This window comes from Leuresthes tenuis, unplaced genomic scaffold (genome assembly GCF_036924035.1).
Source record: "Leuresthes tenuis unplaced genomic scaffold, fLeuTen1.0.hap1 SCAF_11, whole genome shotgun sequence".
Classification (NCBI taxonomy): Eukaryota; Metazoa; Chordata; class Actinopteri; order Atheriniformes; family Atherinopsidae; genus Leuresthes; species Leuresthes tenuis.
This window is the reverse complement of record NW_027325365.1, coordinates 8,514,017-8,528,464: the sequence shown is the minus strand read 5'-3', so window position 1 is coordinate 8,528,464 and position 14,448 is coordinate 8,514,017. Positions and strand designations below refer to the sequence as shown.

At 40.5% G+C, this 14,448-nt stretch overlaps 1 protein-coding gene across 5 annotated transcripts in view; it reads right to left on the bottom strand.

Moving 5' to 3' along the window:
• fam13b (family with sequence similarity 13 member B) overlaps nt 1-14,448 on the bottom strand; it is a 59,505-nt gene that overhangs the window by 31,974 nt on the left and 13,083 nt on the right. For 4 of the 5 annotated variants that reach the window (XM_072395307.1, XM_072395311.1, XM_072395309.1 and 1 more), the window contains exons 2-6: nt 12,207-12,354; nt 11,020-11,241; nt 6,503-6,715; nt 5,448-5,625; nt 5,192-5,336 (exon numbers count right to left, since the gene is read on the bottom strand). In XM_072395307.1, the coding sequence (XP_072251408.1) occupies nt 5,192-5,336; nt 5,448-5,625; nt 6,503-6,715; nt 11,020-11,185 (702 nt within the window). In that variant the 5' untranslated portion in view covers nt 11,186-11,241; nt 12,207-12,354. The remainder of the gene's footprint in view (nt 1-5,191; nt 5,337-5,447; nt 5,626-6,502; nt 6,716-11,019; nt 11,242-12,206; nt 12,355-14,448) is intronic. The other variant, XM_072395308.1, reaches the window with a different exon arrangement.

Below are 14,448 nucleotides of genomic sequence, written 5' to 3'. Positions count from 1 at the left end.
TTACCAGAAAAAGCATTAACTGAAGGGTGGATATAGAGTACCTAGATATAGAAGTTATTCAGCATTGATATAAATGAGGAATGACTGAACATAGCCAATATTTTAATTCAAGTCAGTAAAAATTGCCTGGATTAGACTTTAAATCAAAAGTTCCTCCTGTGTATCCACATCAACATGCAGGAGTTGAACAATGAAGCCTGATTGTTGAACAGCTCCCCGGGCTGCAGGTGTTCATTCAAATGGCATAAACTGACTTATGAGTGCAATAAAGGTTGTGCTGACTAAGTTATTAGAAAGCCTTTGAGGTGACGTAACTACATTAGAGGATAAGAGCAGCTTCTCTAATATCCCCGGCCAGGATGACCTTGCATGTTCATTCATGGGGCTGAAAAAATGATCCTCTTACTTAAGACTGTGGAAAATTTTAATCACATTGACTCACAAATCGGTTTAAAAACAGAGGGTGAGGCTCGGTTTGTTTTATGTGGGCTTTTCAGATGTAAAGCATCGTTGTTTGATACACAAGAGCGTCTCTGTATGGTGGGTGAGGAGACGGGGCGGAGAACACTCGGCAGCAAAAGGTCGTGGCCTTGGCCCTCGTTTAGCGATGCGCTCCAGAGTCTCTGGAAGAAAACAACGAGCTGCACCGACATCATCAGCTCATGTGAGACATGAACACTGACACTACAACACCCAAACTTCGTCTTTGAGTGCCTCATTCATTCCCACATTAGAATGATTAACAAGAAACTAACATTTTAATAGAGATTTCTTGTTTATTGCAGGAAGCAAAGCATAACCCACAGGTGGATTTTGTTCAAGGATAAATGAGGTAAGCAAGAGATTTTTCTCTATTTAAAACTGAATGCTATGAAACATTTAACTTTGGAGATCTCTTTTCCCTTCATCTTTTACAGCACTGGCAAAGATTTGAGGAGAAATGCAGATGCTTGTAGTTTTACGATGTAATCACTGTGATTGAAAGCCTCATTTCCTCACAGGCTGAACAACAAGCTGAACAACAAGGGAGCTTTGTGTTTCTAATGCTAGCCATCCTGTGAGGAGGTCTGTCCACAAACCCTTTAATAACTGAATCTTTAGTCACCGTGAACAATCATTACAGTTTTAATCGTATTATCTCTACCTTCTCTTCTTCACCAATAAGAGTACGCCACTGATGAGAACTGATGGAGTTTAACACCTTATAACGCCTCAAGATTAATGATGATGTAATTCTCAAATGTTAGAGAGAATTTTCCTCTTCCTTTGTCTCATAACCAATTCAAATGATATTTGACCTGTGGGAAAAAAAAAGTTGTTTGGCTTCATCTTCTCTCTGCTTCGCCGTGGGTTCCCGGCTGTATGACTACACTGTTTACTTCTAGCTGTACCACAGGAGATAAGCCCTGAGGCCTAACGCTCCTGCAGTGAGTGGGCAGTGTGATCCGGCGTTCATCTTCACTTCTGAATGCGTTAGCGACTGATTTATTCACACTCTCTGCAGCCACGGAAAGTAAAATAAATCAACAGTGCTGCGGTGCCTTTCTTTATGGGAAAAAGTCCACATCTCTTTGTTCACACTGAGAGTTCCCTTACAGAGATAAATATACATTTCCCCTCCTGCCCACCTCCTCTTTAAATAGCTCCGTGTTTCAACGTAACCAGGTTACCACTTATAGTGGCTTATCAGCTGTGTCAGAGGTTCATGTGAGTGGACATGCTTCAACCTATACAGACTGTTCCCTGCAGCTGCACATTGCAACAGTCTCTGTTACTTGTGAAGTTACCACAGTCCAGAATACCCTTGTTATGTCTTCATCTCATTCGAATATACATCATGTAAATATATCTTATTGCTTTATTCTGTCCAGTTACATTCATGGAGAAACTATACTGAATATTTGCCACCTGCTTTGTGTAAATGGATAAATAATATCACAACTTGAGAACAGCAGCTGTTTGAATATATGGTCATCCGGTCTGAGAGCCCAATAATGTCCTCAAAAGATGCGCAACTGATAGGTTTTAAAACTTGTAAAACGTGTAATTGAAGCTCTACTGAATGCTTGTGATGGACAAAAGTTTTAAAGGGATTTGGGGTAGTTTTAAGACATCAGAAAGCAAACATTTTACTATTGAGGGAAGAAAGGAGCTCAAAAATCACAAATCTGAGACTCAATGGCACAGAGAAGCCAACAGCGGCCCTTAAGAACACAGAAAATCAAGCTTTTTAAGATGGTGCGTGCTCTATAAAGGCCAAACTATGGTGGAAAGTAGTGTTGGTATCGTCTGTGTCAATCTCACCACATGCAGAGTAAGGATTTGTGGTGTTCAACCACTTTAGACGGGTTACGTGCAATTCTCCAAAAAGCCAACAGCGTGTGGCCTTCAGAGATGATAAATAAAAAGAATGAAGAAGGGTAGATGACAAGAGCAGACAGCAGATGCAATGGACAATTGTTATTATTTCAGTCTATCCACAAAACTTTGCCCCAGTACAGCAAAGCTGAAGGAGCTGAATCAGTGCAACCACAACCAATGAGCAGCACCACACTAATTTGTACCTGTAAGTTTGAAAAACACCAAAGCAGAGAGGCTGCAGAACCCCGTTTGAGCCCCAACTTGTTGTGGTAGATTAAAAACTACGTCATGGTTTGTGCCTGAGAACGTGTGCTGAGGAACCAAAAACTGACTCTCCAACAGTCCAGCCTCTGTGCTAAGCTATGCCAAAAATGTCGAGCAGTGAATACCCACAAATGGAGAAAATCCTTACTCTTATCAGGGAATGAGAACTGTTTTTCGTGTAAATTCCACCAAAGAGAAGCTTCTTCAAACAGTGAATCAAAATAAATACATCACCCTAAGTTATAATGGCACCAACAAGCCTCGGCACTGGGTTGTTTTCACCTAAAATTATCTCACTGTGGGCCCAAGCACAACGTAATACAACCGTCTCCCTTCATCTGTGTAGTGCCACTCTGTTAAAAGCTACTTGTTGATGTTTCACAGTGCATCACATTTTCTTTAATTTTCTATTTTAACCTGTGTGGAGGCAGGTGTGTGTGGGAGATAATCCCCTACATGAGGGTTAGTTCACACAGAAAGCCATCCCCAGTGCACTGCAGGGGGTGGAGGTTACGTCATCACCAGCTTTTTTTCTTATCCTCCCTCTTGTCAATTCTTTCTTCCTTTTTTTCTCTCAGCGCTCTCTCTGACTTTTTTCTTACATAACACACGGTCCAGCACACAGATATGGCCTCACAGATCCGTTTCACATTCCCCGTTGTGTTTTCGTCCATCTGACACACCAGATTATAAAAAAAAAAAAAACGAGAATGGGACAGAAAGACTGACAACGATAAAGATATCAAATCTGAAAAATAAAACAGAAAATCAGGGAACTGCGCGAGCCAGAGCCCCAAGAGAGCTCAGGATTTACTCTTTAATGAAGGAGATGTGGCAGAGGATAAATCCGAGGGCCGAGGATTATAAAGCTGCCACAGCTGGAGCTCTTTTTCCCACAGCAGTGCAGCAAATAGCAACACTAAAACAGAAACCTAACCCACGTGTTAAAGATCAATAAAAGTTCGAACTAGAAATATCAAAACCAATAAAAAAAATTTAAAAAAACTGTTAAACTTCTTAAATAAGTGACCTATTGTCAGTAGATATCAAAGCCTGTTTTCCCTCCCCCTGATCAGAGTTTCATAGTGACTGTATGTACTTTCACTTCAGCATTTAAAGGTCATCTTCACAGCCTCCCTGCGGTGTCGGACAATATGACTTAAATGTTAGAGGAATTAAAGTACAATAGTGTGTGAGATACTGATCAAGGGTTGTCTCGTTGACATTTTCTATGTGTATATGTTATCACGTAATACAACAATGTAATCTGACCTCTGTAAAGCTAAACGTTCCCTTCTTCCACAGTGAAAAACAACATGCTCCTTACAGTAAAGTAAGTTCATTAAGTCACATTAAATACCGGGTAAATGGATCAGAGGTTGTTTAATGTACGTGTGAACAGCGTGTGTGTGTGTGTGTGTGTGTGTGCGAGGGTGTGTTTGGGTGGGGCTCAGGAAAATATTGTGTCTACAGAATGACTTTGTCTTCTTTTCTGTCTGTATTTCTGTGGACGGCATGAGAACATCAATAGGAATGAGCACAGCTGGATGTTGATGTCAGATCTAAAGCAGATAATTACAAAGTCTGACAGGAAGAATCTTGTTTCTTTGTACAGGGTAGAGGTTTCTCTTTTTTGTAAAACACGCCGTCTTGTAATCCCTAAACAACCATCAAAACAAAGCAGAATGGTAATTACGGTTATACCTTCAGCGGGTGAGCATTTATAACATCTACTGTACTGCAGGTGGAGCCAACAATTCCAATCAGTGATTTATGAAATGAAGAGCTCAGCTCAACTTCAAGGTGTCTTGATAGTCCAGTACGACTCTTTGGAGAGGAAAAACATCTTTCATCCTACAATACTGAAAATTCTAAAGTTTTTTACACCACCTCATTCAACTTTTTGTCATCAATTTTAAATCTGAACTTTTCATGAAGGGGTCTATCTGCAGTGTGTGTGTCTGTGAGGCCAAAAACAAGTTAAATCCAACATTTATCTGCGTGAAAGCCAAAACAAAGCTAAAAACAAAGGAAAAAAACAGGAGGAGGAAGACAAAGAGCTTTCTGATTGGATCTCTTTGCCATTATGTCAGGAATGTGGACAACGGATTCCTGTATTGGACTGTCATCTTTGCAAAGAACCTCGCAACAATGCACGAGTTGTTTCATTTTCTTTTGTACAATATTATTGTTCTTTGTTCTGTGATTTTATTTGTGATCTGTCGGTTAATATATGACATGTTAAAAGGACTCGACTGTCAACCAGAAATGTTAAAGACTGTGATTTTGTTCAGATGAAAGAAAACCTAGTATTTAAGATCTCTTGGGGAAGGTGACAAACTGAATAACAATAGATTTAAATGTGGAATGTGATACAATGGTTTTCTAGGACAAAATGAATAAATTTACACCATCTTCCTCTCCATTCACATGCTGGAAACTATTATGAATAAGCTATGGATATAATGTGTGCAATATGAATCCTGTTTTTATAAAATGTTTAGAGAACAGAAATCGTTGTCAGATCAAGAAGAAGGAGTCACAAATAAAAGGAGAAGAGCCGAACCTGTTCATTGATGGAGCTGTAGTCGTTGGTGGTGGAGACGTCATCATCCTCCGAGTCAAACAGGCCCTCCTGATTGTCCAACAGCTCTGCCAGGACTCTGCTGACAGACTCCTGATCTCGGAGATCCTCTCCTTCGGTTGACAGACTGCAGATGGAAAGCAAGAGAAGGGTGTTTCACGTTTGTTGTTCCTGTAGCATCTGAGCAGTTGATCATAATTAATCCCAACTCTTAGTACGTCATTTAGAGGAATCTTACTGAAAGATGTCTGGCCCGAAGACGGCGGCCAGCGCCCCGACATTCCAGTTCTCCTGCTGAAGTGATGCCACGCTGGCAAGGAAGCGGCACAGGAAACGCAGCAGGCTGTAGTTCAACTGGGGAAGCTGCTGCAGCAGGTACTTTAGGTTTCTACACAGCTCCTCTTCATTGCTGTACTCTGTGTTTATGAATAGAAGACAGGAAATCATTGCTACAAATATAATTTGCAGCGGAAAAGGGTGTGGGTTTCTAGTTATGACATGCACCAGTTGCTACAGAGTCCATTTTCATGACTGGAAAGATACTTTGGAGCAAATGATGGATTATCAAGTCCATCCTGTTCCCTCACAGATTACCATGAAATGCTTCTCAAAAGAAAAGATGCAGACAGATAAGATCATTTTGAATGCTTTAGGACTGAAAAAGTTAAACGAGGTGAACCAGACGAAAGAAAGAGGGCTTTTGTAGAATGTAACGCATTGAAATAAAACGTCATGTAGTGTCCACACACCCCCACCAGCGCTCTGCTATAATCTGCATGAGTGCAACAGGAAAACATCATCATGACAAGGGATCAGAACAGATTATGTAAGGGACAGAAGCAAAAAGGACAAGACACAAAAATGGAAACAGAACAAATGTGAAAATGGGAGATTTAGGAAAGTGATGGGACACTGTTCTTTAAAACATCTGCAACTCTACCTTTTAGTTTAATACAGGAGGAGAAAAAATGATGCTTTAACATATTCCCACGATTCACACCATCGCATTTTGCTTGTTTGTGCAAAAAACCCAAACGTATCAACGTTAAGAATAAAAAAGCTCAGAAAAAGAACGAGAAGGTTATCAACATGTGTTGATTTTTAGTGTATAAAGACATGCGGATAGACAGATCAGACACTCTGTATCCAAACTGGATTCTAGGAGGTAAAGATGAAGTTGAAACGTGCTCAGATTTGCTTCCTTAACTAACAATGCGGAAAAAAAAAAAAAAGTACTAGCTGTTGGTTTGGCTGAATGAGTGAGGCAGAAGTGCAGGTGTCCCTGTCACACACCTTGGTGTAGCTGCAGTATGTGTCCTTGTATAGCTGCTGGGATGACAGGCTCAGGAAGCTCCTGCAGGAAGAGTCGGAGCAAACTGACCGCTGATGCCAAATCAGCCTCCTTCTCTAGCTCCACCTCCTCGCCGCTGTCGTAGCGCTGACGTAGCCAGTCCACCCGCTCTGCGTTGCCATTAACCAGGAAGAGTCCCTCAAAGTCCAGATGACCTGATGACACGGGGAGCGGCAATCATTTACAAGTGGACCTCTAACTTTTACCGACTTTACACAAACTTTCAATATCACAATTTAATTCAAATTCTACTTCGACACGGAATATTTTTTGGTTTCTTGGTAAAATATCGTCCCTTTATGGTGAATTAAATGGTAAGTTACAAACTGTGATCAGATTTGTGCGCCTGTCCTGGATGCATTTGTTGGGCGTGTTCACATTGAATCCTGTCCAGAGGTGTATTGATGTCATAGTAGCCAAAAACTGAAGATGCAATCAGATGACGCATCACTTTGTTGAGTTAATCAAAGAGTTTTTATCAGGAAGTTACTTTAACAACAGTGAAAAACTGGGATAAACTTTGTCAGATCCAATTTACATTTTCCCTTAGGTTTGATTGAAATTGCCAGCCTGATAACGTGCTCATGTCTGCTGACATGCTGACACGTTAAAGAGACTCAGCTGGAAGTAAGCGACAAAAAGGGAAGGATGGTTGGAGTTCTTGACCTTTGTCGTTATCATTTTGGTCTAAAAATGTGGGAACAGAATGATCCACTCTACACGAGCACACTGCTTATGTAAGTTCAACAGAAGAACAAAAGCTCTGAGATATGCATGTTTGTGTGTCACGAGAATTGCATTTTTGTCTGCAGCCTTTTTCCTTATCTGTAAAAAAATAAATAAAAAGAAGCGGGCCATGCTGACAGTTATCAGTTACAGATGTGACAACGTCACAGTGTGACGGTGATGAAAGAATAACCGGATAGCATCAGCAGGCCTTGTCATTTTCCTGTTTATTCTCTTATTTACAGAACATGCCATCAGCCAATCTCCAACCACGTTACGGTGGTGTTATGTACACTGTGATCACACGTTTTTTCGCCTAAACTAAGATTTAAACACATGAGTATCGAGAATATTTACTCAACGTCTTTGTAGAAATTAATAATACTGAAGCCTTAAACAGGCCAGAATATTCCCTGCTACACCTGGTTATGTCACTTGTTATAAAACCAGTTGAAACATGTTAATTATTAGGCACAATAACTGTTGCAGAAGGACACATGAAATATGCAACACCTAATATTCAATCGATGCTGTGGAATGCAGATTATGAAATGACTGCTTGGTGGCACCTCCTGTGTTCTGTTAACGCCCTGCTTTCTTATCCATTAACAAGCCAGTTAACACTGTTGCCTAAAAGGAGTCCAGTGGGACATTTTCCCTTTTATAGCCACACAAAGTAGTCCACATGCAGAGTGGCTGCGCAGAGTGACGAGGCACTTGTACTTGTGATCAAAATGAAAACAAATCTAATTAAATGAAAAAGTCTTTCTCTGATGTCTCTGTCATAATAACATCGTGACACTGCTCAACAACAGTGCACAAACAAAATCTACCAGGACCGCTGGTCCCTGCTGAAGCTTTGCTCTGACATGTCTTCTGTTTCTGAGCATCGCCTTCTATCTAAATCATAAATCAACTAATTTTCACCACACACCGCTTACAATAACATCAGGCATCACACACAAAACAAGAGGCGGATTAAGGCCTTTTCAGAGGCTGAATAACTTCCTGACAGCCAGCATCGCTCTAATTAATGCTCCAGCGGAGACCTCGGAGGATTACAGACTTATTACATAACTTCACACGGTCACACAAACCACCAACTGCTTCACTTCCCGTTTGATGAGATTTCAGGACATACTTTCTTCCAGCAGACTGCAAATATGTCCACTGAAAAGAAAATATCCTTATCTTCAGAGTGACAACAGAGGTTTTGTGTGGTTTAAGATATCTGCTCCCAGTTTTAGAACCATAGAGGATAATTTATGAGTCATTTTTACCCTTACGAGCGCCTAATTGCTTTTATCTCCGAAAAGAGATCACATAAATAGCATTTCACTTGGTAAAATTTTATATAATATCAGAGCAGAAGTTGTTCTGTTAAGAGCCAAATTCAAATAATTTCTAAGGCTTTTCAGTTCAAAACCTTAAATTCTCATTGTTAAAAAAACAATAGTTTCTGACCTTACAGCCTGCCTTTTTATTTTCTTTATAAAGAAAATGACATAAGGCTATGACATGAGCCTCCTAACCTTTCTCTGCTAAGCTTCAATTAGCAGAACTGTTATGTAATGGAAAAGGAAGCCGGCCATGGAGCTGGCCATGGAGCTGGCTCCATGGCCGAAAATTCAACATGCTGGAAATTCAACAACATACTCTGGTTCAATCGTGACGCAAGTGCTGTCACCACAGGTCAACAGGCAGTAATACGGTCGTGATCCCGAATACATCTCAGACTTCCTGACCTGGTTGGTATGTGCCCTTCTGACCACTGAGATCTGCAGATGGAGCCCCGCTGGTTTCTTTGGGTCGCAGCTTATTACAACGAATGACCGAGTCTTTGACACCGGAGCCCCACTGACCGGGGACACACTAACACCGTAGCTTCTGGCAAAGTTCTTCTTAGAACAATCATTTTCAGGTTATTTTTCCACTCCTTACTTGCTGGGGCTCCTTCGGAGACAGCAAACGAAACGTTCAACAGTATGTACTTCACAAAACTAATCTTAGCTAATCAGATACCAAGATGTAACATTTCATCTGAATTTATCTCATGTTTCAACAATGAAAGCTAACAGACTTGAATAGAAGCAATCGATGGCTGATACAGATAACATATCAATCAGTTATGAAGCTGTGGTGGATTCACTTTCAAAGAGAGAAATTAACTTTAGAAATTTAATCATGACAGACTTCGAGTAAGGATTCCCTGATCAGGACTTCAGTGTGTGACAAACTGATCGCTGGAGGCAGCACTGTCACATGCTGACATCCAATCCCAGATCACAGGATCTACTTGCACCCTTTGACTTTATTTACATATTCCTGACAACAGTGTGCCGAGTATCAAAATTAAACTATTTCGTTGTATTGTTACAACACGTGCTTCATATTCCTCTCGCACCACAGCTGTTGACACTTGCTTACTGGAAACATCTGTCCTGTGGAATCAAATAAAAACAATTTGTGACCTGAGAATTAGAAAAATAGCTAAAGGTGCACAACACACCGAGTTAACAATAAATCCTACTGAGGTAATAAAAAATTTTAAAAAATCCCCTGTCAGCTGTTATTTTTTACCCCAGTAAAGATATATTTAGTTTTTGTGTGCAGGTCAAACACAGGCAGCTCATTAAAAATGCTTGTTATTGGTTCTGAATTGAAAGTATATTTGGGATGAGCTCACCTGCTGTCAGCAGCAGAGGTTCTCGGATCCTGTTCCCTGTCACCAGACTCAGGAAGAGTAAAGTTTAACCAGAAAAAGTAGATATTTTGCTTTAACTTTCAGATTCCTGTTCCTCGCTGGATTCACATGGATTAACGCTCGCTGCAAAGCTTTTATTTCCCTTTCAGTTACGTAAAACTTACCAGCTTAAGTAACACTATCTACAAACACAGGACTGTTTCCCTTCGACAAATACAAATCCTGAATCCACGGTCAGCACTGCTTGCTTTACAGCTGATATTTATCTAAAGCCTGTTATGTTACGAGGTGAGCACAAAGTTTCTTATTCATACTTTGCACTTTACTTTGTTTTTTTTTTTAAATCACAGTACTGATTGTTTAGAACAAATAAAGACAAAAAAAACGAGTGGCTTTTTCCTATCCGAGCATCCTCAAAGAGATTAAAAGCTTTGACTTTTTTGTTCAGGTGTGGTCACTTTGAGCATTCTTACTGCAAAGATGCTGTAGAATGAAAAAAATTCTCATTCAAATATGAACGTGAGTTTTAGTCAAATGAATGTTTCACTATTCGGCAATCATCATGTAAACCCTCTGATTTCATGTTTACAACTCACGTGTACTTAACAAGTAACCCAGGAGGTGAAGAATCGAACTGAGACATTTAAAGCCAGACCGGCATCTCTGTAAACTGGACCAGACTGTGACTTCCTTAAGCAGAGCCTTCAGCAACAGACTGCTACACCCCAAGTGTAAGTGTTTCTCTACTCCATCGTCAGACTGTACAATGCTGCACTGTAACCATACATGCCCACTTGCTGCTGACGCTGCCACTGTAACTTGTGCAATAATCTGTTGAAATGTCATCGTTTGTATATCATTTTCTTTTACAATTATATTGTATATATAATTTAACATTGAAAATGTCTTTTTGAGCTGCTGTAATGGTGAACTTTCCCCACGGAGGGATCAATAAAGTTTATGTTGTCTTATAAAAACGAGTTCAGCTGTAACGAAGGCTCGTAAAGCGTCTGTGTCTCCATCACTCACCGTGCTCCTCGATGTAGTCGACAATGTGTTTCACCAGAGCAGGAACTTCTTGGCCGCTGACAGTGTGTGTGCGCGTCACCTCCTCCAGAGGAACTCCAAACACCCGTGTGGTGCTGGCTGAGCTCCCGCCCTCATTGCCTGGCAACGGAGACACGCTCTTCCTCATGGCCTCCTCCTCCTCCGCCTCCTCCTCCTCACCACAACCCCGCCAAGACCTCACGTCTTCCCAAACAAAAAAAAAAGAAAAAGGAAGGAAGATTACACAAAAAGAGAGATGGAAGGTTCTACGTGAAGTCCCTCGTGGCATCTAAGACTTTGCATGAAACATTAATGATCAAGTTCAGTCATATTTACGCCCTCAGGGAGGGGTGATTAAGGTGATTAAGAGACAGTAACAAACAAAAAGAAAATCATCCAAAGCGGCACATAGAGTGTCTTATTTTATTTGTTACGGGCTCTGAATGCAAATCTGAACTGAAAATGTATTATTAGTGCAACTTTGTTCAATAAAAGTGGATTAAAATGACACTAAACTAAAGATCCTACATCAAAAGGGTTAAAAACATTAATAACTCTGAACCTTAACCCTAAAACTGACGAAAAATCAGGACGTGAGAAAATAATCACACACCTTCCGAATGAATCAGAAAATTCCCTCCAAATTACGTCATGTAATGAAATTCCCCAAAATGAGGGATAAAAGTGGTTAAACTTTACATCGTTCATCATCATCGTCACTGGCTTATTACAGTAAACTAAGATCGAGTAACTTTAAAATGAGTAATAACAGTCAGATTCCTTCTCACTTGTTAAAATGCATCTGCTTTCTAAGCCAAAGTGGTGAAAACAGATTAAAAACATATCAAAGAGTCTCATGTCTAAGAGTCTTAAACAGGCAGCACAGCCATTTTTTTGTAGCCATTTTGGCACCGGAAGTCCTTTTATTTTGAGGCTTTCAAGAGGTGAGGGGTGAAAATTTTGGCTCACCAATAAAAAACATATTTTCTTCCAACTTTGCATGAACTTCCTGACCCGATAGCTCTTCAAGTTATACCAAAAAAAATGTGAGCACAATTGCTTTGGTGGTGAAAAAGCACGTATAACGAATGTGCATTTTAGTAAAAAATTATGGTCTATTTCCCCTCTCAGTCACATGTGTAGACATCTGTGTGTTTGTGCCGACTCACCGTGTAGCAGTGAAAGTGTGTCCTATCCTTTCCTCCCCTGGCCAGTAAACCACTGAATCATCTATGGCTGCTTCAGGTTGTGGCAGAAGATGAGCCGGTAGTTCCTCATTGACGGACCGCTAATCCCTCGAGCAGGATTCCCTTCTAACTACAGGGAAGACAGAGAAGATAAGAACGAGGATGGTAGAAGAAAAGGGCAGAGAAGGAAGGATGATAAAAAGTTATACACAATGATATGGCAAAAAGATTGGACTTGTGACTGTGCATTGTACTTAAATGTAACAGATATTTCTATTAACAATCAGATAAATGCTCGTCTGTCTGGGACAACAGAACTGCAACTGTGTGTGAACAGGTAAAAGTAATAAAGCGCCGCCTACAGTGCATCAGTTTGAACGCCAGGTCTCTGCTCACCGCAGACACTTTATTACCAGGAATCCAAACACGTGGATCACCGTCACCCGTATTCACACGCAGTTGTATTTCACCGCATGTGAAATTAATCCATTTTTTGCAAAGTGGATGACAACAAAGGCAAAATGAAAATAAGAAAATACAACGTTTTCCTTAATCATCAAATAAAACAGCTGTGATGAAACGTGTCAACATAAACCTGAATCCGAGTCAGAATAAGCTCAAGCCATTTCATTCACAAACAAGGCTCCTTTTTATCTCTCTTTAGTGTTTCTGGTTCTGAAGAATCAGTAAATTTCTCTTTTTTTTGGCTTTCTCTAATCCCCTCTGGTATTTCCACTCTCCTTTCCTGCTCTCCTTTACTTCCTGTCTTTCCCCATTCTTTTGGCCTCGCCTCGCCTCTTGTCCGCGCTTCGAGGCCTGAGATGTCAGGTTGTGCAAGAGTCAGCTGGAAGACTGAATACGATAATTACCCCCACTCAGGCTTGGTGACAAAGCCCAGTCAGTGTCTTACAGGTCAGTGGATGCTCCTTTGCACAAACTGTCACATATAATCTGTGTATGTGAATTTTAATGGACCTAACTGCTGCCAATTCACAATGTGAGCGAATGCGTACATGTTTATCTGTTTCTATACTTGTGGATACACTACTTTTGGCAGACCAGTCATCTGAGACATGACTGTCAGACATGATGTCTTACGAGGCGCTGGTCTATGCTGAAATGTGGCCAGTTATATCCAATTATTAAAAACACAGTTCTACTTTTGAGAATGTTCTGAGGTTAGAAAAAATAGAGACGATGAGATGAAAAAGGAAGGAAGGAAACACAACATCCAAACTGTTCTTTAATATCAAGTTTTGCTGGACGCAACTTTTATATTTTCAAAAAAACCATATTCTTATTTTCTTTCCAAACTCTTAGAGGCATCCATCTTTATTAGGGGAAAGAGAACTAACGTAGAGTATGTATTATGTCCCTGTGTCAGCGGGTCATTTTTACACTTATAAACTTATAAACTGCACATCGGTCTGCATCACCCATCTCAGACTGAAGAACAGGCACTCCCTGGGACATGGGCAAAAGCGTTAATGATGACACGATTCAATCTCTCAGTACGAGCTCCATACAATATTCCCCCCATTCAGAGTGAATGGATGGGATCCGCCTGACCCTGGATTCTCTCAGGGAGAGCGGTGAGTGATGTAGAGGGGGCTTAATGCTCGGCGCTCCCCCGCAGTAAATTCAAAATGGTGGTATCTGTGACAGATTTTGGATTATACGGCGCACGGCCGTTTTTTGTGAAAATGTAAGGCTTTTAGGTGCGCCTTATGGTGTGGAAAATATGGGATTTACAAAGCCCGAAACAGTCAAATAAAATGATCCATTTGAACTTTTGACAAATATAAAACCCAAATCTTGACCTTCTAGGTACACTAAGTGTTTTTTCTTTTCTTTTACCAGGTTTTGTGGTTCAGTGCTCATCCAGACGTTTCATATTTCATTTATCAGATAAAGCCATGTTTCTTTTTAACCAGCCCCCCCAATCTTCACCCCAATGCCAAATGTTTTTAGGGCTGTTGAAACGCGCCATTATCTGATTTAATGTAAAATACCAGATTTAATGAGATGTATTAGGTCCCAGAGTTTTAAGTTTCACTTGCAACATATAATATTCACTGAAACACCTTCTAATAATTGCCTTTTGAATCCGCACTGAAGTATTACACACCAGAAGTTCTTTTGTGCCTGAGAAGCTCAACTTCCAGCTCAGTTTTGCTTTTACTAAAGCTTGTTTAATGAGGGTCTTACGTTTGCTCATAATGAT